This window comes from Muntiacus reevesi, chromosome 12 (genome assembly GCF_963930625.1).
Source record: "Muntiacus reevesi chromosome 12, mMunRee1.1, whole genome shotgun sequence".
Classification (NCBI taxonomy): domain Eukaryota; kingdom Metazoa; phylum Chordata; class Mammalia; order Artiodactyla; family Cervidae; genus Muntiacus; species Muntiacus reevesi.
Window position 1 is genome coordinate 7,612,537 of NC_089260.1, and position 26,748 is coordinate 7,639,284.

The following is a 26,748-nucleotide window of genomic DNA, read 5'->3' on the forward strand; positions in this document are numbered from 1 at the left end:
CAGCTATGCAGATGACACCACCCTTATGACAGAAAGCAAAGAGGAATTAAAGAGACTCTTGATAAATATGAAAGAGGCGAGTGAAAAAGTTGGGTTAAAACTTAACATTCAAAAAACAAAGATCAAGGCATCCAAGCCCATCACTTCATGGAAAATAGATGGGGAAACAGTGACAGACTTTATTTTCTTAGGCTCCAAAATCACTGCAGATGGTGACTGCAGCCATGAAATTAAAAGACACTTGCTCCTTGGAAGAAAAGTGATGACAAACTGAGACAGCATATTAAAAAACAGAAACATAACTTTGCAGACAAAGGTCCATATAGTCTATAGTCAAACCTATGGTTTTTCTAGTAGTCATGTATGGATGTAAGAGTTGGACAATAAAAAAGACAGAGAGTCAAAGAATTGATGTTTTCGAACTTGGTGCTGTAGTAAGACTCTTGAGAATCCCTGGGACTGCAAGGAGATCAAACCAATCAATCCTAAAGGAAATCAATCCTGAATTTTCCTTGGAAGGACTGATGCTGAAGCTGAAGCTCCAATACTTTGGCTACCTAAGGCGAAGGGCCAACTCATTGGAAAAGACCCTGATGCTGGGAAAGATTGAAGGCAGGAGGAGAAGGGGACAACAGAGGATGAGATGGTTGGATGGCATCACCACCTCAATGGACACGAGTTTGAGCAAGCTCCAGGAAATAGTGAAGGACAGGAAGCCTGGCATGTGGCAATACATGAGGTCACAAAGAGTTGGACATGACTGAGCAACTAAACAACATACCTAGACAATAGCTGAGGAATAGCTATTCCTCATACATTCAAAGGTACAAGCTGGATTTAGAAAAGGGAGAGGAAACCAGGTCAAACTGGCAATCTGTTGGATCATAGAAAAAGCTAGAGAATTCCAGAGAGACATCTACTTCTGCTTCATTGACTAAAGACTTTGACTGAGTAGACCAAAACTCAGGAATAGCTGAGGATGTATATATGTGTAATTTAAATAGATTCTGCCACACCATTTAAAAAGTTGATCATCCCGAATGACACTCCTATCAGCAATGTACAAGAGTTCCAGTTGATACAAAACCTCACCCACAGTTGGTACATTCGGTTATTCTTATATTTGTGTAGTGTTATTTCATCATGGTTTTAACTTGTAGTTCTCTAGTAACTAATGATATCGAATACCTTTTCACATTCATTTACTATTCGCTGTTTAGATATCCCCTTTTGTGAAGTATCTACGTCTTCTTCTTTTTATTGGGTTATCAGTCTTTTTAAATTTTTAAAATTTTGAACCACATGAATATAATACTATCTGTTAATTTTAAAGAAATATATTTAAAATATAAATTTTATAGCCTTCTATGCTGCATGTTCTCTCCTTCTTAGAGATTTATAATATACTAGTATTTCAGAAGCTCTAAAAAGTCTTAATCTTTTCACAACCACAGAAGTTTGGAGAAATGTTGCTTCCATTCTTGTATAATTTTATTTTCATGGAATTAATAATTTCTTTTTTTCACTTTGCTATAGCTTTAAATCTCCCACTCAAATTTTATTCATAGATTAGATCAAATGTCTAGCAACATAACTATAAAAATATTCAAAATTAATCATCTAAATAAATTCAATGATTTTTATCACTCTTTCTTCTTGGAATCTGCCATCTTCTTGCTCCAGTGAAAACAATTGCTCTCTAATCCTGCCACATATCTTTCACCTGGCATTTCTCTTCACATCCCTCTGGTCCTGTTTTCTGGACCCCATGTCTTTCTCGTTTTGCTGTCATGTTCTATTGGAGTACATCCTCTAGTAGTTTTCTCTTTTAAAAAGTAGATAGATGAAAAATAAATGTTTTTACATCCTTATATATGTGAAATGTTTTCATTATGCTCTTATACTTGATGGATAGTTTGACTACAGAATTCTAGGTTGGAAGCTATTGCAATACAAACCTGCATAGAAGCATTATTGCTGAGAAATCAGATGCCATTCTAATACCCACCGTTTGTTCTTGTTTCTTCACTCTGAAATCTTAGAATCTTCTATTTGCTCTTAGGGTCTTGACCTTTTTAATGATGTACTTTAATATAGGTCTTTTCTTATTCACTGTGGGTGCTGTGTGTGTGTATGTGTGTGCACGTGCACGCTCAGTTGTATCAGACTCTTTGTGACTCCATGGACTGTAGCCTGCCAGGCTCCTCAGTCCATACGATTTCCCAGGCAAGAATACTCCAGTGAGTTGCCATTTCCTCCTCCAGGCAGTCTTCCCAACCCAGGCATCAAACCAGTGTCTCTTGAGTCTTCTGCATTGGCGGGTAGATTCTTTACCACCGCGGCCACCTTAGCTGGTAGACCCTTTCAACATGAAGACCTTTGACCTTTGATCCTGACAAAAATTCTTGAGTTATTATTTTGACAACATCCTCCCTACTTTTTGTCCTCTTTCTCCAGAACTCTTAGTTTGTAAACTGAATGAATGAATACGAAAAGTTTTCTCAGCACTTTTTGTAGCAAAAAGCTTATTTAGAAATAAACTACAGATTATCAGACCATAGCTTTAAAGCTAAGCAATTTATTTTAAATTACCAGATTTCAAAACAATCTTTATTACAGCTTCCATTAATTGCAAAATATATCATTGCTACTCACGTTTCGGGCAATAAAGAAATACAGGAAGCGTTGAATTTCCCTAGGCAGAAATCCCTGATTCAACTCAGGCATTTCCTATTAATTACGTTTTAGAACTAATTAAATGCCTAGCACGAATCTGCTATTGTGTACAATATCTGCACCACACATTGCAAAACAGCCATTTCAGGTGTAGACAGGTGTTTAAGGTAAAAAAGACGAAAAGATGCTTCCATCGTTTTTTTGGTTGGTATTAAATACTGCGTTCTTCCCAGATCTATAAGAAAGAAATGTTTGCAGTCTGAAGTCAGAGGGAAGGACCCTCTCAAGGTTATTTTTCGATCTCTGGCTGTAATACGGGCGTCAGGAGTAAACATGGATGAGGGAAAGAAAAATACGTTGCCAGTAGACCGGACCAGAGGAGAGTCTTCCAGGGCGGGAGGGCCTGCGGACCAACTGTGAGGGGGCTGAGGAGAAATTTCCTCACAGGAAACCCCTTCCAAACCCTCGCTGGTGGGGGGCGCGGAGAGAAGACGCACCGAGCGCCCCGGGCGCCTTTCCCACTCCCAGGCCGTCGCCCGCGGCGCGCCGGCCCGGGACACGCGGTCGGGGCTCCCCGCGGCCGTGACCTCGGGCTGGCGCGCGGGAAAGCCCCCGGCTCGGCGTCCGCCCGCTGACGTCACTGGAGCGTCTGAGGAGGGCGGAGCTCCGAGCGGCGGGCTCCAGTGGCGGTCGCGGCCTGGGGGGCGGGTCGGCGAGAGGAAGCCGGTCTTCAGAGCGCACCGTCGCCTCAGCATTCACTTGTCTGCGGAGAGAGTTCGCCCGGGCCTTGGATAAGGAGCGTGGCGCGCGCCGCCTGGGGGATGGACGGCCTGGCAACCTAGCGTCCGGCCCCGCGCCGGGGCGGAGCTGCGGGCGCGGCGGGCACTTCCGGGAGCGGCCGGCGGCCGGAGGGCCGGCGCGGCCCGCCACCATGAGCGCGGAGGCCGTCTGCAGAGCCTTGCCCGCCATCCCGTACCACAAGCTCGCCGACCTGCGCTTCCTGAGCCGCGGCGCGTCCGGCACCGTGTCGTCCGCCCGCCACGCCGACTGGCGCGTTCAGGTGGCCGTGAAGCACCTGCAGATCCACAGCCCGCTGCTCGACAGGTAGGGCCGCGGCCCTGCCCGGCTCAGAGGCTCTCATCCCGGGCACTTGGGCTCCGGAGCCCCGACGACGGTGACCGCTTCCCCTCGAAGCGGCCCTTCAAGGCTTAGGCTCACCTGGGGGGAACGGCCGGCTTCTCTGTAGATGCCACCATCTCGCTTCTTGTCACTGCTTTGGTATTTTTTTTCCTGGGCTTTTTTTCTCCAGACACCAGAGCCAGCAATCACAGCCCAACTCTAAACGTCCTCTCTATTGATTTTCAGTTGTGTTCACTTTGTTTTTTTCTTTTGAAGTCGAACTCCAGGTTCGCACCGCCCAATGGGTAACTCTTAGCCACACATAGCTGGTGAACGCTGAAAATATGGCTGTCTGAACTGAAATGTGTTCTTAGTGGGAAATACATGCTAGATTTTTAGCACTTACTATCGAAACTTATAATATCTCATGTATAATTTTAAATGATATGCTTAGATGGTATCTTTTGATATGTTGTGATAAATATATTGGTAAAGTTCACTTCGCATATTTCTTTCTACCTTTTTTTTTTTAAGTGGCGACTTGAAAATTTCAAATTGTATAGGTGGGTCACATGTTTTTATTGATCAGCACTGCTGTAGAATCTGGGACGTTTTGCTTTGGACTTTTTCTTGTGGTTTTTGGTTTACTACATGTAGTCAGAAGAGTTTAGACGTAAAACTCAACTCAATTTAGTTTCGCCTCACTGTCACAGGAAAGGAAGGCTGTCTCTAGAGGAAACTTGTGTTATTTTTGCTAACAATAAACTGGAATCAGAAGACTGTTAAATGACAAAACTTTGGAATGCCTCTCCCATTGAACAATTTTAGTGTACTATCCAGATTTCATGGGAGGGCTTGCATTAGTTTCTGTTTCCAGAAAAACCTTTCAACTATATGTATTGGTCAGTGAGTTTAGTCACCAGTCTGTTTTCCTTCCGGTAGAAATCTAACTAGGCTCTGCATTCAATTCTTAGCAAGTTAACATCCGTGATTGCAAACATTCTCCTCTCTTCCCCCTCCCCCATGAAAGTGAAAGTCGCTCAGTAGTGTCTGACTCTGCAACCCCCATGGACTATGCGGTCCATGGAATTTTCCAGGGCAGAATACTGGAGTGGGTAGCGGTTCCCTTCTCCAGGGGATCTTCCCAACCCAGGGATCGAACCCAGGTCTTCCCCCTATATCATATAAGTGAAAATACATCATGCTAGATGCCTGATTAGCTGTCAGTATCCAACAGCAGATAAATTCCTCAGCTTCAGCCCTGCTAATGTTATTGACTTTCATCTGCCTGTGGTTTTTCTTTGTTCTCTTGCTATCAGGCTTGGATGGGCAAGGTCCCACAGTAAGTTTGAGATACCTCTAGGGATTGCTTCCATTTTTTGTGTACCATAATTCAGATTTAGTGATATACAGGGTATGTTTACCCTAGGTCTTGAATTCTGTGTAGCAAGTACAGGGCAATTCACATGTATGTGTATGTGTTATGTATATGTAGTCAACTTTGAAGGGTGGTGATTGACTAGAGAGGGTGGATGTATTTTAGAATCAACTTAAAATATATGGAAATCGAGCAGTTATGGACTCATTAGGTATTTTAAAACAGATTGATCCTCCCATTTTGGATGCTGCTTGTCAAGATTTTAAGTTTTGTGCCATTTGGAGCCAAGAAATGAAAAGGGAGTTCACTTTCCATGTTCATTAACAATTTTCATAATCCAAAATTCCTACTAAATTGGGTAGGAAATTAATTCTGCCTTTAAAGAAGCCTTAAGGACCAATGCAACACTCTGGCATTACTGCATTGTGTATTTCCTCCTACTTGTTACCTAGAATGTTAACATTAGCTGTGTATATGACGTCTTGAGCGTAGGACTGGACATGCAGTTGACTCACAGGATGTCTGTGTCCTCACTTACGAAGTGGGAATAATAAATACATGTACTCCTTGGGCTCTCGTGTGGATAATGTTTGCATTGTTCTTTGAAAGAAAAGAAAAATAAGTTTATGTGCTGTTACATGTTCTTATTTAATGATTGATGAATCATTCTCTATAACCTGACTTCTGCCCAATGAATGGACCTTCCCCAACAATCTCCCAGCTCCTTATGAGTACATGAGTTTGACTGGTTGTTCAAACACCTTGTGTAAATAGTTTAACTGTTTTGTGACTGAAATTTTCTTTTTTGCCAATATGTCTATAGAAGCTGTATTTTACATTTCTGGTTTGTTTGTTTGTTTGTTTTTTAATATATTGGGTTGACCAAGAAGTTCATTCAGATTTTTCTGCAAGATGACGTGGAATAACCTGAATGAACTTTTTGGCCAACTCAATAAAAACCTTTTTAAACTGTTGTAGCTTATTCTGTTTTCCCACTCTCTCATTCTTTTTGAAATATGACTTCAGGAATTTTCCTTCTCTGATTAAGCAGTGATTGGAAAAAAAACAAAGTAGTTAGAACCCACAATTGCAATTCAAATCTGACTGCAAACCTGCCACTTATTATTAGCATGACCATTAGAAAATTATTCATTTATCTAAGCCTAGTGTGGCAACCCACTCCAGTACTCTTGCCTGGAAAATCCCATGGACGGAGGAGCCTGGTGGGCTGCTGTCTATGGGGTCATACGGACACGACTGAAGCGACTTAGCAGCAGCAGCAGTGCTCTCATAGGGGTAATAAAGCCAACTTTAGTAAAGTGACTGATACATAATAGGATCACAAGAGAAGGAAGAATGCCTCATACTCTTAATAGGAGGAGGAATTAGTATGTTTAGTATTACCAAGATTTCCCCTAGCATGCGCTCTCTGTAATTCTCAGGGTATCCAGGAACCTTCAGGTCAGTCCTGTGTTTTCCCTGCAAAGGTGCTACTCTATAACTGTCTTGTTGACCTACATCTCTTAAGGCAAATACAGACCTGTTGCAATTTAGGGAACAAATTTAATTAAAGCTGGTCTCAGAGTGGTATAATTGGTTGCCTCACAGTTGGAGTACTAGGTGTCTGAAGAACAGGAAGAAGGATAGAGGCTCTTTATGTATTTTTGTAACTCTTGAATTTTGAAACATGTAAATATATTACCTATTCAAAGCATGGATGGCTAAGATATTTTTGCTTTACTTTGTTTATTGTTTGTTTTTAAAGGAAGCCTCATAGTCTGGTCTGGAATGTGTTGGTTTTCAGCAGCCATTCATCAAGATCTTCAGTGGTTTAAACAAAAGCACCTGGAGAAATTATACATTATATGCAAGATGACAGTTATATGAATTTTTTTAATAAGCTTTTTAATGGAAGCATAACATGTATAGAAAAACACAAATCTAATTGTTTAGCATGACATCACAAAGTGAAGATAACTATAGTCACCACCCAGATCAATAACTATGTCCCTTCTTAGTCATTACTCGTCATCCTTCCCAAGGGTGATCACCATCCTGAATTCTAACACCAAAGATTAGGCTTGATAGTGGTTAACCTTGATATAAATTAAATGCATAATGTATCTTTAGTTTCTGGCTTCTCTTATCTAACATTGTAAGATTTATCCATGTTGTTACCTGGAGCAGGTAACACTCATTCATTTTCATTGCTATACAGTATTCAGTATTCTACTTTATAACACATTTATCCATTCTATTGTTGATAGGCATTAGAGATGTTTCCATTGTTTGACTATTAGGACGAGAGCTTCTATGAACATTGCTGTGTACGTCTTTTGGTGTACACATGTACACATTTTCATTGCATTCTCTTATTATGTCTAGTAAACCACTTGAGGAATTTTTTGGTCCCTGCAGCTTCAGTCTTAGTGGTTTTGGAGGTTTTAGTACTGAAAGGAGGAATGATTCCTAGGAAACATGGTTTCAGTGAATTAGAAGTGGACATGGCTTGCTGGCAGAACTTTTTCCTATCATTAGCCAATGCAGGGCGGGGGGAACAGTACTGACAGAGGAGAAAGATTCCTTTTGAAAGGGGGAACTTGGATTGCTGTTGCACAGCGGAGTGATGGTGGAACAAATGATCCAATTTAGTTCTTCTTGATAGCTGAGTAACAATATTTCGTTGTACATATGTACCGCATCTTCTTTATCCGTTCATCTGTAGACGGATATCTAGGTTGCTTCCGTGTTCTGGCTATTGTAAAAATAGCGCTGCTGTGAACATTGGGGGTGCATTTATCTTTTAGAATAATGGCCTTTCTCTGCGTCTGTGCCCAGTAGTGGAATTCCTGGGTCATACAGTAGTTCTGTTTTTAATTTTTGAAGGAACCTCCATACTGTTCTCCATAGGGCTATATCAATTTACGTTCCCACCAACAGTGCAAGAGAGTTCCCTTTCTCCACAACCTCTTCAGCATTTATTGTTTGTAGTTTTTTTTTTTTAATGATGGTCATTCTGATGGGTGTAAATGATGTCTCATTATAGTTTTGATTTTCACATCTCTAATAATTAGTGATGCTGAGCATCTTTTCAACTGTTGGTTGGCCGTATGTATGCCTTCTTGGAGAAGTGTCTATGTAGGTCTTCCACCATTTTTTGATTGGGTTGTTTGTTTTTTGTTTTTGTTTTTTTTACTTTAACTGTTTGTATATTTTGGAGGTAAATCCCTTGTCAGTTACTTCATTTGCCAGTATTTTTTCCCATTCTGAGGGAGAAAATATTAGCAGATATTTTCTTGTTTGTCTTGTTTATGGTGTCCTTTGCTGTGCAAAAACTTTTAAGTTCAATTGTGGCTCAGCAGTAAAGAATTCACCTCCAGTACAGGAGATGTGAGCTTGATCCCTGGATCAGGAAGATCCCCTGGAGTAGGAAATAGCAACCCTCTCCACTATTCTAGCCAGGAAAATCCCATGGACAGAGAACCCTGGCAGGCTGCAGTCCATAAGGTGGCAAAGCCTGGCGGACTGCAGACACAACTAAGCAAATGTGCTCATGTGTGCATAATAAGCACAGATTCCAATTGTTAATTTTGGTTTTTATTGACATTAAGAGGTGGGTCAGCAAAGATCCTACTATGATTTATGTCAAAGAATGTTCTGCCTGTATTTTCCTCCAGGTTTTACAGTGTTTGGCCTTACATTCAGGTCTTTAATTCATTTTGAGTTTATTTTTGTGTGTGGCACTAGAGGGTTCTAATTTCATCCTTTTACAAGGAGCCATTCAGTTTTCCCAGCACTACATATTGAAGAGGATGTCCTCATTGTATATTCTTGCCTCTTTAGTCATAAATTAGTTGACCATATGTGCATTGATTTGTTTCTGGGCTTTCTATCCTATTCTGTTGGTCTGTATTTTCATTTTTGTACCAGTACCATACTGTCTCGATGACAGTAGCTTTGTGGTATAATCTGAGGTTAGCCTGATTCCTCCAGCTCCATTTTTCTTTCTCAAGGTTGTTTTGAGCTATTTGGGATCTTTTGTATTTTCTACAAATTGTAAAATTTTCTGTTCTAATTCTATGAAAAATGCCATTGGTAATTTGATAAGGATTACATTGAATCTGTAGATTGCTCTGGGTAGTATAGTCATTTTCACAATATTGATGCTTCCAGTTCAAGAACATGGTGTATCTCTCCATATGTTTGTATCTTTAATGTCTTTCCTCAGTGTCTTACAGTTTTCTGTGTACAGATCTTTTGCTTCCTTAGGTGGATTTATTCCTAGGTATTTTATTTTTTTTTTGTTGCAATAGTAAATGAGATTGTTTCCTTAATTTCTCTTTCTGATCTTTCTTTGTTACTGTAGCAGAATGCAATAAATTTCTGTGTTTTAATTTTGTATCCTGCAACTTTAGTAAATTCACTGATGAGCTCTAGTAGTTTTCTGGTGGCATCTTTAGGATTTTCTATGTAAAGTATTGTGTCATCTGCCAACAGTGACAGTTTTATGTCTTCTTTTCCAATTTGTATTCCTTTTATTTCTTTTCCTTTTCTGATTGCTGTGGCTAGGACTTCCAAAACTATGCTGAATAATAGTGTTGAGAGTGAATACCCTTGTCATGTTCCTTATGTGAGAGGAAATTCTTTTAGTTTTTCATCGTTGAGAATATTTGCTGTAGGTTTGTCATATATGGCCTTTATAATGTTGAGGTAGGTTCCCTCTATGCTCACTTTCTGGAAAGTTTTTATCATAAATGGGTGTTGAATTTTATCCAAAGTTTTTTCTGCATCTATTGAAATGATCATGTGATTTTTATTCAGTTTGTTAATATGATTTGTCATATTCATTGATTTGCATGTATTGAAGAACCCTTTTATCCCAGGGATAAATCGCACTTGATCATGGTGTATGAAGCTTTCAGTATGTTGTTGGATTTGGTTTGCTAATACTTGGTTGAGGATTTTTGTGTCTGTGTTCATCAGTAATATGGGCAAGAATACTGGAGTGGGTTGCCATTTCTTCCTCCAGGGGATCTTCCTGACCCAGGATTCGAACCTGACTCTCTTATGTCTCCTGCATTGACAGGCAGGTTTTTACCACTAGCACCACCTGGGAAGACCACTAATCATTGGAAATGCACAAGTCAAGACCACAATGAGCTTGTATGTTTCTTAAAAAGGTTTCTGGACAGCTTGAGGTCACAGACTGTATTTTTGTATCTGATTTGTTATTTGCTTGACATGTGCACACAGCTTTGTTTATCTTTGGTTGGGCTAGGTCTTCGCTGCTGCACGTGGACCTTCTCTGTTGGCAGAGAGTGGGGGCTCCTCTAGGTGTGGTGCATGGGCTTCTCATGGCGGTGGCCTCTCCCGTCGTGCAGCACAGACTCAGATGCACTGGCTTAGGTAGTTGTGTCTGCAGGGCCTGGAGCATGCAGGCTTCAGTAGTTGTGGTGAATGGGCTCAGTAGTTGTCGCCCACGGGCTTAGTTGCTCCATGACATGTGAAATCGTCCCAGACCAGGAACTGAACACAAGTCCCCTGCCTTGGCAGGCAGATTCTTAGCCACTGCACCATCAGTGTTTTGTTTTGTTTTTTAACTTAATTGTCTCCATAGGGCTGAGCACTGTGGTTTATTCATGATGAAAGTTCAACACTTATTTCTTTTATGAGTGAATAAGGAAATATCTGGAATCCAGCGTTAGCCCAGGAATGTTATAAGCATTTATCTTTTCTCAGTGTTCTTTTCCTGAGTTCCAGCCTATGATTTCTGAGTGTTATTGACCCTTATGCAACTATTATCATCTAGTCACTAAAATCTACAACATTTAAATGTTTTAATATTCAGGATATTTAGAAAATTTTTACATGGTATGCAACTGTAACTGGAGAAGGAAATGGCAACCCACTCCAGTACTCTTGCCTAGAAAATTCCATGAATGGAGGAGCCTGGTGGACTACAGCCCATGGGGTCACAAAGAGTTGGACACGACTGAGTGACTTCACTTGACTTGACTTGACTTGATGCAACTGTAAAATTTAAGGTAACAGTCTAATCAAATTTTATCATTTTAATACAGTAGAAACTTATGTAATTAGGCCAAGCATCTGTCATTTTAATACAAATACTTTATAAACAAACATTGTCTTCTTTCCCTTTCCTAGGAAAAGTACAGTTTTAATCCATATGTAGCACTTTTTTTCACATGTAGCACTTTTTTCTGTCAGTGGTTTGTATATGTTATTTTGATCTCTAAACAGACGTATGGAATATGTAGGGTAGATATTTTCTCTCCTTTAAATATGAAGAAACTAAGAAAAGTTGCCTAATTTACATGAGGTCAAAAGCTAATGAATGAATGAAAGAATCCAGAATTAAATAATATTATGGGCATGATAATTGTGTGTTTTTCATTATTTTGAAATAATTGTGCTTTTTTTTCCTTTAGTGAAAGAAATGACATCTTAAGAGAAGCTGAAATTTTACACAAAGCTCGATTTAGTTACATTCTTCCAATTTTGGGAATTTGCAATGAGCCTGAATTTTTGGGAATAGTTACTGAATACATGCCAAATGGATCATTAAATGAGCTCCTACATAGGGTAAGTACTATACATTTTCAGTGGCTAGAATTCTGTTAGTTAACCTATACAGTGCTTTGGTTTTACATGTGAGCCAAAATAAGAATAATGACAAACAGTTGCAGTGGTAAAATTTCACCATTTCTGGCTTCTTTTGTGTTGTTAAAAATACTGTGGAGCCAGACCCTGCATTCTGATCACTTAGATTATGCTGCTTAGGTTCCTGAGGCTTACACTGAATTTCAGTATCCACAGGTAATATATATGTGGGAGAGGAGCAGGAGAGAGAAAAGATAGACTCTGCACACTGTACAGTTTATTGTTGGTTTAAGCCAACTTTTATTTTATGTTAAAGACAATTTAGTATTCTAATTAAATGTTAGTAATATCAGTTCACAAAGTTCTGAATTAATAGGCCAAATAATCTATCTCTGAGTATCAAATACATGAGTTTTTCCAATAATAGGCAATGGCATGAGCAGTATTATCTTTTTTTCAAGGTACCAATTACTCTGTCTTTAACTGTGAAAGCCATTAGTAAACAACTTTGAGGGGGTGAGGTCCTCACTCTCAAAATGTGTGTATTCATCTACTGTTGTTGCTTGGCCTTATTAAGATTATCTCTAGCCTGCAGTTTCCCTTAAGAAATACTTTTAAATACCTGGGTCTGTTTTGTGAGGGTTGCTTTACTTAAAACTGAGTAGTAACATAATCTGTAAAATCCAGTCACTGAACACTCGTAAGTTCTGGTGCATCACAGTGTTCTATGAGCAAATGAGGAAGCATGGAGTGACTTCCTCTTTATTTTAGGACACAACACATTCTGTTTGTGACGGCACAGTCTAAAACAAGGGCAGAGTAAAGTGACTAGTGTCGGTGCATAAGATTTGTGTAACCAACACAGCAATTAAGATACAAAACACAATTTCCTTTTTTTGAATGAATGTAAGCATAGATTCTAATGTTTCCCTCCCATACCTTAGCACCCCAGTAGATACTCTGGTACCCAAATTTGAAACCCATTAGAAATTCTAGAGCCTCCTAAGAGACATTGCTAATTTCTGGATGGAATCATAAAGTACAAGTTGAGCACTCATCTACCATCTTTCCCAGTGATTATCTACTTCTTCTGAGTATGTTCATCTTCCTGGGCAGCTGTATTAATGTTTAAGTTAGGAAAACATTTAAGAAAATTCAGATGACTATTATTTGTAAGTACCAGGAAATAAAGGCGTTACATTTGTAATATTTCTATATTATATATGAAATGCAAAAGTAGGAAGTCAAGAGATACCTGGAATAACAGGCAAGGTTGGCCTTGGAATACAAAATGGAGCAGGGTAAAGGCTAAGAGAGTTTTGTCAAAAGAACATGCTGGTCATAGCAAATAGCCTTTTCCAACAACCTAAGAGATAACTCTACACATGGACATCACTGGATGGTCAATATAAAAAAAAGATTATGTCTTTGTGGCCAAGGATGGAGAAGCTCTATACAGTCAGCCAAACAAGACCTGGAGCTAACTGTGGCACAGATCATGAGCTCGTTATTGCAAGATTCAGACTTAAATTGAAGAAAGTAGGGAAAACCACTAGGCCATTCAGATATAACCTAAATCAAATCCCTTATGTTTATACACTAGAGGTGATGAACAGATTCAAGGGATTAGGTTTGGTAGACAGAGTGCCTGAAGAACTATAGACAGAGGTTCGTTACATTGTACAAGAGGCAATAACAAAACCATCTCAAAAAGGATGCAAGAAGGCAAAGTGGTTGTCCAAGGAGGCTTTACAAATGAGGAAAGAAGAGAAATGAAAGGCAAGGAAGAAAGGGAAAGATATACTCAACTGAATGTAGAGTTCCAGAGAATAGCAAGGAGAGATAAGAAAGCCTTCTTAAATGAACAGTAGAATGGGAAAAACTAGAAATCTCTTCAAGAAAATTGGAGATGTCAAGGGAAACATTTCATGCAAGGATGGGCATGATAAAGGACAGAAATGGCAAGGAGCTAACAGAAGCAGAAGAGATTAAGAAGAGGTAGCCAGAGTTTACAGAAGAACTACACAAAAAAGGTCTTAATGACCTGGATAACCATGATGGTATGGTCACTCACCTAGAGCCAGACGTCTTGGAGTATGAAGTCAAGTGGGCCTCAAGAAGCGTTACTGTGAACAGACCTAGTGGAGGTGATGGAATACCAGCTGAGCTATTTAAAAGTCCTAAAAGATGATGCTGTTAAAGTGCTGCACTCAATATGTTAGCAAATTTGGAAAATGCATAATGTCCACGAGACTGAAAAAGGTCAGTTTTCATCCCAGTGTCAAAGACCGGCAATGCCAAAGAATGTTCAAACTACCATACAGTTGTGCTCGTTTCACGTGCTAGCAAGGATATGCTCAAAATCCTTCAAGCTAGGTTTTAGCAGTATGTGAACCAAGAGCTTATAAATGTACAAGCTATATTTAGTAAAGGAAGAAGAACCAGAGATCAAATTACCAACATTCATTGGATCATGCAGAAAGCAAGGGAATTCCAGAAAAACATCTTCTGTTTCATTAACTATGCTAAAGCCTTTCAATGTGTGGATCACAACAAACTGGAAAATTCTTAAAGAGATAGGAGTATCAGACCACCTTACCTGTTTCCTGAGGAACCTGTATGTGGGTCAAGAAGCAACATTTGGAACCAGTCATGGAATAACTGACTGGTTCCAAATTGGGAAAGGAGTACAACAAAGCCATATTTCGCCACCCTGCTTATTTAACTTCTGTGCAGACCACATCATGCGAAATGTTGAGGTGGATGAATCACAGCTGGAATCAAGATTGCTGGGAGAAAAATCAACAACCTCAAGATGTGCAGATGATATCACCCTCGTTGCAGAAAGTGAAGAGAAACTAAAGAGCCTCTTGATGAGGGTCAAAAAGGTGAGTGAAAAAGCTGGCTTGGAACTCAGTATCATAAAAACTAAGATCATGGCATCCGGTCCAGTCACTTCATAGCAAATACAAGGGGAAAAGGTAGAAGCAGTGATGGATTTTATTTTCTTGAACTCCAAAACTCACTGTGGACTGTAACTGCAACCATGAAATTGAAAGACACTTGCTCCTTGGAAGGAAGGCTATGACAAATTTAGTGTATTAAAAAACAGAGACATCACTTTGCTACAAAGGTGCATGTAATCAAAGCTTTAGTTTTTCCAGTAGTCACATAGGGATGTGAGAGTTGGAGTATAAGAAGGGTGGGCACTGAAGAATTGAAGCTTTCAAACTGTGGTGCTAAAGAAGACTCTTGAGAATCCCTCAGAATGCAAGATCAATTCAGTAAATCCTAAAAGAAATCAACCCTGAATACTCATTGGAAGGACCGATGCTGAAGCTGAAGCTCAAATACTTTGACCATCTGATGGGAAGAGCCGACTCATAGGCAAAGACCCTGATGCCGGGAAAGATTGAAGGCAAAAGAAGGGGGTGGCAGAAGATGAAATGATTAGATAGTATCAACAACTCAATGCCCATGAGTTTGAGCGCAAACTCCAGGAGATAGTAGAAAACAGAGGCACCTGGCATGCTGCAGTCCATGGGATCACAAGTAGTGGGACATGACTTAGCAACTGAACAACAACCTGGAATTAGAAAACATGTAGAGTATAAATATATGTGTCTGGGTATTATACAGATGAAAACAAACTATCACAACTGGAGAAAGAGCCCATACCATGTCGTTACATTGCCAGTGTACACTAAAAGGAAATATTAGGACTGTAAAGGCATTATTTTCTCTATAAAGAAAATAAGATCCAAGGATGTTAAATAATGTCAAATAGATACTGTATAATAAAATAAGTATATCTTATTTTATATTTATATTTACTTATTATATAAAAATTGCCCTATACTTAGTTATACTAGATATTTAGTTTATACTATTCCTCATGGAATATTTCATTTTCAAAGTGGAAATAAATTTGGCCACTAATTTTAGTTTTATTTATTTTCATATATATGAAGAAAATTGAATATCCTGATGTTCCTTGGCCATTGAGATTTCGTATTCTGCATGAAATTGCTCTAGGTGTAAATTACCTGCACAATATGAATCCTCCTCTACTTCATCATGACCTGAAGACTCAAAACATCTTATTGGATAATGAATTTCATGTTAAGGTAATTACTGTTTTTCAAAAAAGCTTATCTGCATCCTTGTGTTTAATAGATTTAGAGACTTTTTAGTTAATTTTTCTACCTTGCTGATTTAATATCTCTGCCTTTTCCTTGGCCCCTAATTCAGTGCCACTTCCTGCTGCAGTGGGTTAGTTATTCCTAGACTACAGATATTGATAAAACTATGGTTCAGATACAAAGTCATTATATTCTTAATTTAAATTGTTAAGTATACCTTTATTTACTTTTTATTTTGAAATTATTAGAGATTCTTAGGTGGTTGCAAAGTAAACAAGTCTCATGTACCCTTCACCCAGTTTCTACCAGTGGTTACATCACATATAATTATAGTTCCATTTCAAGGCCAGGAATTTGACACTGGTACAGTGCACATATGTAGTTTGTAATTCTGTTTCACTTCATCTTGTGTAAACTTCTGTAACTATTGTAGCAGTCAGGATACAGCACTAGTCTATCACAACAAAGATACCACTTATACTATCCTTTATAGTCATGTTCACCTTCCCTCCATCATCCCTAACCACTCTCAACCAGTAATCTGTTTTTCATTTCTATAATTTTGTTGTTTTGACAATGGAATCATACAGTGTATTATATTTTGAGATTGGCTTTTTTCATTTAGCATAAGGCCTTTGAGATCCATTTGAGTCTTTGCTTGTGTCAAGAGTTGGTTTCTTTTTCATTGGTGAATAATATTCCATGGTGTGGGTGTACTAGAGTTGTTTAACCATTCACTTACTGAGAGAGATTTGGTTATTTTTAGCCTTTGGCAGTTAAAATAAAGCTCCATTGAATAGGCCTATACAACTTTTTGAACAAATGTTAAGTTTTTATTCCTCTGTGATAAATGCCCAAGAGTTTAACTGCATGGTCATATGGTAAAGTATGTTTAGCTTTTTAAGAAGCTAACTATTTTCTACAGTGGCTGCACCATTGTACATTTCACCAGCTATGTATGAAAGACCCATTGTATGCACCCTCACCAGCATTTGATATTATCATAGTTTTTTTATTCTGGCATTCTAATGGATGTATAGTGATATAGCACCATGATCTTAATTTTCATTTTCCAATGATGTTGAATAGTGTTATTTATTTGCCATCTCTATATCCTTTTCAGTGATGTGTGTCTTCAGATCTTAAGACCATTTTCTACTTGGACTCTTTGCTTTTTTACTATTGAGTTTTAAAAGTTCTGTGTATTTTATTGATGTAAGTCCTTCATCAGATATGTATTGATAGTTTGCAGGTCTTTCCTGCCAGTCCAAACTCTGTTCTTTTCATCCTTTTTAGCAAGGTCTTTCACAGAGCAAAAGTTTTAATTTTTTTCTTTTATGATCATGCTTTTGTTGGTCATGTCATGTCATGACCTTTTTTTTTAACTTTGTCTTCTAGCTTTGTGTCATCCTCAAATTTAATTAGCTAGTTTTTGTATCCTCAAGTCATGATTACCTGTTAACCATTGCAGTGCCCAAATCAGAGCTACACAGCATGGTGCTAAAAACCTCCCTTCAGGTCAAGATCAGGCCTTTTATTAATTAGGACTTTTGGAGAATAAACATTCATTTTGTTTGGCATACTCCTAAAAGAGCCGTTACACAGTCCATTTTTCTCCTTTTTTTTCATACAAATGTTATAAAAGTCCTTCTCTGACTGCTTTTCCAAGTGTCCTTGTTACCATGTCCAGCTTTAAACTGCTCACCGCGCAACAGGGCCAGTAAATCAACAGATGAGGTGTTGGGGCGAGGGATAGCAACTTTATTTGGAAAGCCAGTAGACCAAGAAGATGATGGATGAGTGTCCCAAAGAACCACCTCACCCAAGCTAGAATTCAGGCTTTTGTTTTTATACTAAAAGGCGAGAGGATGTGGATGGTGGTGGCAAGTTTCTTGGACCTTTTGTGTTTGCAGCTCTCCTTATGGGTCAGGTCATGATGTCCGTACAGACCTTCAACAAAACAAATGCTATTCTCTGTTCTGTAACTTTTTATCTCTCCGTGGAGGTATTTGCTAGTATTCTAACTAAACCTGAAATATATGTAAAATGAACTGAGACTTGTACTTTATAAACTTTTCAACCTCCTTGGACTTTATTTTCTTCATCTCAGTCCAGAAGCCATCCTTGGTAGAGAACAGAGAAGGAAAGTAATAGGTGATGACGATACCTACTTTCTCTTTTTCATTGATCATTGATCATTCTCTTTTTCATTGAATACTTTTTCATAGTATTTCTTTGACATGAATAGAATTTAAAATAGTTTGGCTTTGTGTGTGTGTGTGTGTGTTTTTTAATTTTTATTACTCTTAGCACATACAAAACTGTGATCTTTCTAATACGGTTCTTATAAATTAGTGACACTCTTTTATATGTATCCTGTGTGTCTCTACTTTTTATTTTATAAATGTCCTTTAAAAGTCATAGTTTCCATGACTAATGAAAAATTAAGTTATCCTATCTGCCTGTCTTCTTGAAAGTCATTTAAATGAAATACAAAAAAATCTCTTGAAGTACTTAATGAGATTAAATGGAACCTCACACCTTGTTAGTGTTTTTTTTTTAAGTAAATTTTCTCACCGTAATGTTAATCAGAAACATCTTAATAGTATCTAGAAAAAAAATATTTACTACTAGTTAAGATCAATCAAGACTTTTCTACTTTAAAAAGACTACATTCAATTTGTTGGTCTGCTGGTCAGTATCTATTGAGTGAAGTGAAGTCGCTCAGTCGTGTCCAACTCTTTGCGACCCCATGGACTGTAGCCTACCAGGCTCCTCCCTCCATGGGACTCTCCAGGCAAGAGTACTGGAGTGGGTTGCCATTTCCTTCTCCAATGTTCCATTGAACCCTTTTTGGGGGGGGGGGGGTTGGGGGTGGGCAAGAATACCAGAGTGGGTTGCCATTCCCTTCTCCAGGAGATCTTCCTGACCCAGGGATCGAACCCAGGTGTCCTACACTGCAGGTAGACGCTTTACCATCTGAGCCACCAGGGAAGTCTCAGTATCTATTCGTGCACCTTAAATACAAATGAACCCATGATAGGCTTGTTTGAAATAAATATTTCTATGTACCATGTCTGATTTCTTTACTATTCTGTCAGTCCTGTGTGGAAACCAGACTGCTTGGAAGGTCTTCCTCATAGCTTCTTACTGATGATAACATCATAGTTTTAAAGAGACAGATAGTATTATGTAAATGAAAATAGCTATGCTGATAGGGTGGTAGGATTAGGGATGATTTTTATGAACAAAGTGTTTTTCCTCTGATTTTTAAAATTTTTTTAATTGAAGTGTAGTTGATTTACAGTATTATGCTAGTTTTAGTTATATAGCAAAGTGATTCAATTTTATATATTTTTCAGGTTATTTTCCTTTATAGGTTATTATAAGATACTGAATATAGTTTTCTGTGCTATACAATAAATTCTTGTGTTATAATCTGTTTTTAACTAAACAGATCCGTTACCTTTAAAATGTATGTTAAGATCTTGTGTAGAAATGAAAAGTTCCTATTCTCTGTCTTTACTGTTGAATGGCAAATATTTCAGGATCCTCAAGAAATCATAGAACTTGTATCCCTCTCATATTCTTCACTTTTTCTCTTCTTTGCAAGATCCAGATTTAATGAATCATGTCTTTTGTATATGGTGTTTGTGATAGAGAAGGGGAAGAAATGTAGTTTCATTTCTTTCATTCATTGAAAACAAAACTAAATTAACTGATAAAGAGAATTCAGATTAATTTTTCTAGATAAGGTTTCAAAACACAAATGTGAAGTAAAAGGAGCACATAAGCAAACTGAGACTACATTTTCTGCAGCACTGTATTCAAACCAGTATTTAGCCCAGTAGTTTGCAATGTATGGTTCAAGTATAAGAACCTGTTGTTCAGTCGCTAAGTTGTGTTGGACTCTGTGACACCATGGGCTGCAGCACACCAGGCTCCTCTGTCCTCCCTAACTGCCAGAGTTCGCGCAAAGTCATGGCCATTGAGTAGGCAATGCTATCTTATTTCCTTCTCTTTGGGCCTTCAGTCTTTCCCAGCATCAGAGTCTTTTTCACTGAGTCAGCTCTTCCCATCAGGTGGTCAAAGTATTTGAGCTTCAGCTTCAGCATCAGTCCTTCCAGTGAATATTGAGGGTTGATTTCTTTTAGGATTGATTGATTTGACTTCCTTGCAATCCAAGGGACTCTCAAGTGTCTTCTCCAGTACCACAATTCGAAAACCTCAATTCTTTGGCACTCAGCATTCTTTGCCTTCTCATAGTAATGCTTATTATCCTAGCCAGTGTGTAACTGGAGCACTGTTTTTGCTTTTAGAGGTTGAGTGAGAGTGGCAAGTAAGAGTAACTGGGATACAGTTGCCCAGAGTCTTCAGTTCAGTTCAGTTCAGTTAAGTCACTCAGTTGTGTCCGACTCTTTGTGACCCCATGAATCTCAGCACGCCAGGCCTCCCTGTCCATCACCAACTCCCGGAGTTTACTCAAACTCATGTCCATCAAGTTGGTAACGCCATCCAGCCATCTCATCCTCTGTCATCCTCTTCTCCTCCTGCCCCCAATCCCTCCCAGCATCAGGGTCTTTTCCAGTGAGTCAGTTCTTTGCAGGAGGTGGCCAAAGTATTGGAGTTTCAGCTTCAGCATCAGTTCTTCCAATGAACACCCAGGACTGATCTCCTTTAGGACGGACTAGTTGGATCTCCTTGCAGTCCAAGGGACTCTTAAGAGTCTTCTCCAACACCACAGTTCAAAAGCATCAATTCTTCGGCACTCAGCTTTCTTCACAGTCCAACTCTCACATCCATACATGACCACTGGAAAAACCATAGCCTTGACTAGATGGACCTTTGTTGGCAAAGTAACATCTCTGTTTTTTAATATGCTCTCTAGGTTGGTCATAACTTTCCTTTCAAGGAGTAGCAAGCAAGCAAAGTCACTCAGTTGTGTCCGACTCTGTGACCCCATGGTCTGTGGCCTACCAGGCTCCTCCATCTATGGGATTTTCCAGGCAAGAATACTGGAGTGGGTTGCCATTTCCTTCTCCAGGGGATCTTCCCAACCCAGGGATCAAACCCAGGTCTCCCGCATTGCAGGCAGACGCTTTACCCTCTGAGCCACTGAGCATCTTTCAATTTCATGGCTGCAATCACCATCTGCAGTGATTTTGGAGCTCATAAAAATAAAGTCTGATGTTGTTTCCACTGTTTCCCCATCTATTTCCCATGAAGTGATGGGACCAGAGGCCATGATCTTAGTTTTCTGAATGTTGAGGTTTAAGCCAACTTTTTCACTCTCCTCTTTGACTTTCATCATGAGGCTTTTTAGTTCCTCTTCACTCTCTGCCATAAGGGGGGTGTCATCTGCATATCTGAGGTTATTGATACTTCTCCCAGCAATCTTGATTCCAGCTTGTGCTTCCTCCAGCCCAGCGTTTCTCATGATGTACTCTGCATATAAGTTAAATAAGCAGGGTGACAATATACAGCCCTGATGTACTCCTTTTCCTATTTGGAACCAGTCTGTTGTTCCATGTCCAGTTTTAACTATTGCTTCCTGACCTGCATATAGGTTTCTCAAGAGGCCCAGAGTCTTAATTACACCTAAAAGTTTAGATTAAAGACCCTCAAACTGCGTTCTCTGTTGTTGGTATTGTATGAATAAGCGCAAGCTTTAGGTTTATTCCTGTATATGAAACATTAATAATACTAACACACTTGGTTCACCCATTATGTGTCAAATACTGTTCTGAGTGGGGCTTCCCTGGTGGCTCAGGCAGTTAAGAATCTGCCTCTAATGCAGAAGACTTGGGTTCAGTCCCTGAGTTGAGAAGATCCCCTGGAGAAGGAAATGGTAGCCCACTCCAGTATTCTTGCTGGGAAGTCCCCTGGACAGAGGAGCCTGGCAGGCTGCAGTCCAAGGAGTTGTAAAAGAGCTGGATGACTTAGTGACTAAAGAACATCTTGCATTGCCTTTAGAGATCAGTCCAGTTTAGCTCTTCATGTCGTGGCACCATTTTTCCTCTTGGGCTTTTCTAATTTTTTTCCTTAAGTGTACCCTTTCATTATGGTAATATATGAAAGATTTGTGTAGTCCTCCATCCCTTTTTGGAGTGGGGCTATAATTTTTTAATCTCAAATTCATCTAAACACTAAAGAAATTATTTCTTCTGTTAAAGTTTGTAAGTATTTTAAGAGTTAAACGATTGAAACACAAATGGTATGGTGGATGGTGGATGGAGCTCATTCCACTCTGTCAACTACTAAATGGCGCAGTTTAAGGTCTAAGAAATTTAATTAAATGTCTTCAAAGCTTTCCTTATACTTTTTTGTTCAGTAAATATTGTTTCTGTTCTTACATTTTTGTCTCCCTTTTTAAAAATATTAGAACATTTTAGATAGTTACAAAATATTGTGTAGTATCTGCACAAAATTTTCAGCTGAAGTAAACTATAAAGGACATGTCAAAAGTACAGAATGTCAGTCACTGACAATTCGTTAGGTACCACTTGGCATGGACATAAATATGTTATGTTGCTAACTACACTGTTGTCAGCAGATACTCAATAAGTGGTAAGCAAAAGTCATATAATAATGAGTTATACTTTAATGGAATTTTATTTCAAAATATAAAAGTAGTATTTTACGCACATATAAAGAATATATGCACAGTGACAGTCATATTAGATATGAGTAGTTTAGCAGTTTTGTGAGGTATAGGTAAATTTTGAAAGCACGTGATATAAAGCTACTTGTCACAAAAAGTAAAATGGATGTACTCATTCTATTCTTTTATTCTAAACGCAAAAAATACTTCTATTTAATTTTTCAAATCTTAGTTTCTTTTAAAACTTGTGATATTATGCTGAACTCTTAAGTCAGTTTGTGTTGCTTCTAGAGTTGTCGGGTTCAGCACTATGGAATCCAATTTGTTAAGAGACTGGTGGAATATATAGAACTCTTAATATATGTGTGTATGTATAGCATTTATTCTGGTCTCATGTCTAAACAGAATAAATATAAAGAAAGGCAAACAATTCCTGGATTTTTAAAAAAGAAAATTTTTAAATTACTCTTTTCCCCTCCAGATTGCAGATTTTGGTTTGTCAAAATGGCGTGTGATGTCCCTCTCACAATCACGAAGTAGTAAGTCTGCACCAGAAGGAGGGACAATTGTCTATATGCCACCTGAAAACTATGAACCCGGACAGAAAGCAAGGGCTTCTGTCAAGCACGATATATATAGGTACAGTATGTCACTTTTGCTCAGAGTTAACTTTGCCTAAAGTGAAGTCGCTCAATTGTGTCTGACTCTTTGCAACCCCATGGACTGTAGCCCACCAGGCTCCTCTGTCCATGGAATTCTCCAGGCAAGAGTACTGGAGTGGGTTGCCATTTCCTTCTCCATAAGATTAATCAGACTTTTGAAGCTACAGTTTTAAAGTATGATTTTTATGCTGCTCTCATAGGTGTGGTGAAAATAGATTAGAGACAGTGGTTAATATTTTTCAAATTAACAATGCCTTGCTTTAAGGAATTCCCTGGCATCTTAGTGATTTAAGATTCCAGGCTTTCGCTGCCATGACCCAGGTTTAATCCCTGGTTGGGAAACAGATCTCGCAAGTTATGCAGAGCAGCCAAAAAGTAAAATAAAAAAATATAAAAATAAAGGTGCCTCGCTTTAAGCTACTTTTACATCCTTAAAAAATATTAAAACATGTCTATTATTCTATTAATTTGTAATATTCAGGGGTTTTTAATCATATGTGACCTTGAGAGAGTGAGGGAAAAAGTGTGAATAACATGTAACTTTACCAAAGGAGACAGTACTCACACCAGAAAAAAGTCAGTAGAATAGGGCTACCTGAGACAGTCTTTTTTATTACTCTTTATTTTGTGTGAATAATAGAATCATGTAATTAAAGGACATAGTATTAATGAATCATCCACAAGTTATCCTTGCCTATTACTTTGTTTTTATTGTACTAATTTCCTAATTTTTCAAATTGAATTATTTTCCTTTCAAAGTAAAACTATATACAAATATTCAGCATCTTGGTTCTATATAGTGATTCTTTAAGCAGCATTTCACTACATTACTATTTTCAAAACTGGTATCTCCACTGTCAGCTTTTAAAATCGGTACTATTTAGTTTATTATGCATAGTTACTGTATGTATGTTTTATCTTAAACAGCTATGCAATTATTACCTGGGAAGTCTTATCCAGAAAACAGCCTTTTGAAGGTAAGTGTACTTTGATTTCCTTATTATGATATCATGTTGGTAAATCATACTCAGAACTGTCTAAATAAAAATCACCTATTTTAAATCTGCCTACCATTCATTTTGTGGAAAACACAGTAGGAAAGCGTAACAATTTATCAATGTGAATCCCATGTATATTGGAAAATACTGAATTAAAGATTGGAAAAATATAGATTCATTTTGTTCTGATAGTAATTAACTCCATTATTAAGCCACTGAATCTCTTAAGTCCTGGTGTTTTTCATCTTCAAAATAAGAATTTTGAATTCTTATTTCTAAGGTTCATTCCAACTATAAAATTCTTTATATGAAAGTTTAATTAGTGCTCCTTCTAAAGACCAGCAGACATTGAAGAATAATTTGCACATTTTCTGATAATGCTGTCTGTTTCTTTGAGGTCCGTTCAGGTCAGTTTGCTGTGTCACAGCCTCAGAGTCTCGGCAGCTGACAGACTGAACGCTATAGAGTCTCTTATCCACACTAGACAACTAGTTGCTGTGACTCTTCCCTGCTCTGCTAGCTCCGCTCAGCTCTGCTTTGCTCTGCTGTCTTCACATTCCATTGGCCCAGTCAGATCACGCGGCCAAGCCCAGAATTAAAGAGGTGAAGCTATAAACTCCTCCTGTAAGTCTGGGCATAGCTGGGATGTAAATATTCCTTTGACAGAAAGGGAGGTAATGAATTCTTCCTCAGGTTTTTAAGATTTCTCTGATTTTCATTGGGTGAGGTTAGAATGTAATGAATGCATGAGACCATAATATGTTTCTGATGAATGAAGTGTGTCTCTGTTTGCTTCCGCAGACGTCACTAACCCTTTGCAGATTATGTATGGTGTGTCACAAGGGCATCGCCCTGACACTAATGAAGAGAGCTTGCCGTCTGATATACCTCATCGAGCGCTGATGGTCTCTCTGATAGAAAGTGGGTGGGCGCAGAACCCAGATGAAAGACCATCTTTCTTAAGTAAGTGTACAGTTTTAATCTGGACCTTTTGAATTACAAAAATAGCGAATATGCTGTAAATAAAGTATTCCTTGAACAGTCACACAAGTTAGATGACGAAGTCAAAAGTTTGTTTTTTTTTTAAATTCAGTCATTTTTATTAGATGAGATTGAACTGGTAAGGAGAGACTGTTGGCTATCATAAAAAGATTAGAAGTTTACTCCAAATACAAGTTTTCAGAGAAAGAACATGATAAAGTTTAGGAGCTATTTGCTGCTATGTAAAAAACTGATTGGAGAAGGGCAAGAGTAGAATCTCTAGACCAATCCTGGAAATGAAAAAATCAGATAGAATTAAGATATATTTCAGAGGTACAATGGATCATCACCTGAATATAAACATAGAAGAAAATCTTCATGACCTTGGGTTGACCCAAGAGCTCTTATATATAACATCAAAAACAAGATCTATTAAAAAAAGTTTTGATAATTGAATTTCAAAGAAATTGAAAATTTTTACACTTCAAAAGATGCTACAGAAAATGAAAAGACAAGCTATAGACTGGGAATCTTCTTTCCAACTAGAAAAATAATGAAATATATTTTGCATTCAAAACTTATGTCTAGTGCTCATCAGCATTGTACTTAAAAAAAATCAAAATTTGCTGTAATAATGGATTACCATTTTATCTCTTATTTCCAAACACCATTTAATGGCAGATACATATATCTCCTTTGTCCCCAGTGCCACTTGCAACTGTAATTTATTCTCCATTCCCTAAAGATTCTAGCTTTTCTGAAGATCATACCATTAGTCAAAACTTATTTTACTTCTTTCCAGCAAGAATACTGGAATGGGTAACCATTCCCTCCTCCAGAGGATCTTCCCAACCTAGGGATCAAACCCTCGTCTCCTGCATTGCAGCCAGTTTCTTTGGGCCAGGAAGATCCCCTGGAGAAGGGAATGGCTACGCACTCCCGTTTTCTGGGCTGGAGAATTCCATGGACACAGGAGCCTGGTTGGCTACAGTCCACGGGGTCGCAAAGAGCTGGGCACAATTGAGCAACTAATAGTTTCTTCTCTTCTCTAAGACTAAGACTAATACTCACTTAACTTCTCTACAGACTTCCTAGCTTTTCCCTATTGTTCCTTGAAAACACTGGCTTTTGGCTTAGTGAGTTCTGCGTCCTGCAGTGGTCAGTGCTGCTGAATATTTGAGAGGAGTGTTCTGCAGATCTCTGGAGTTCTCTCTACGCGTACTTCTCCTCTTTCCTACACTGACCCATAAACTCTGTCTGCCTTGGTCTACCCTGACTCTAAGCCCTGTGTCTTCAGCTTTCAGGTTCCACCAGGCCTCACCTTGTTTGCCTATCCCTGTAGTATAGCTGGAAACTCTCAGGGCAGGATGCTTGGGCAGTCAGGCTGTGGCAGGGCTCACCTCAGTTATTTCTCGTCACTCAGAGATCACTGTCCCTTTTTGTTGCCTCATATCTAGTGTCTTCATTCCCACTGTTTCATGCATTTTGTCTGACTGTTGGGTATTTAAGACAGGAGGATGAATTGGTCCTTGTTGCTTCATCTTGTCCAGAAATGAAATTCGCTTGTTTC

General features: G+C 38.7%; 1 protein-coding gene across 2 annotated transcripts in view; it reads left to right on the forward strand.

Annotated features, from left to right (window-relative positions):
- The first annotated feature begins 3,366 nt into the window (after window positions 1–3,366).
- RIPK2 (receptor interacting serine/threonine kinase 2) overlaps window positions 3,367–26,748 on the forward strand; it is a 33,732-nt gene continuing 10,350 nt past the window's right edge. The window contains exons 1-6 of one of the 2 annotated variants that reach the window (XM_065903002.1): window positions 3,367–3,780; window positions 11,623–11,776; window positions 15,766–15,921; window positions 23,019–23,176; window positions 24,127–24,176; window positions 24,999–25,160. In XM_065903002.1, coding sequence (XP_065759074.1) covers window positions 3,608–3,780; window positions 11,623–11,776; window positions 15,766–15,921; window positions 23,019–23,176; window positions 24,127–24,176; window positions 24,999–25,160 — 853 coding nt within the window. In that variant the 5' untranslated portion in view covers window positions 3,367–3,607. Of the gene's footprint in view, window positions 3,781–11,622; window positions 11,777–15,765; window positions 15,922–23,018; window positions 23,177–24,126; window positions 24,177–24,998; window positions 25,161–26,748 lie in introns of those variants that run through there. The other variant, XM_065903004.1, reaches the window with a different exon arrangement.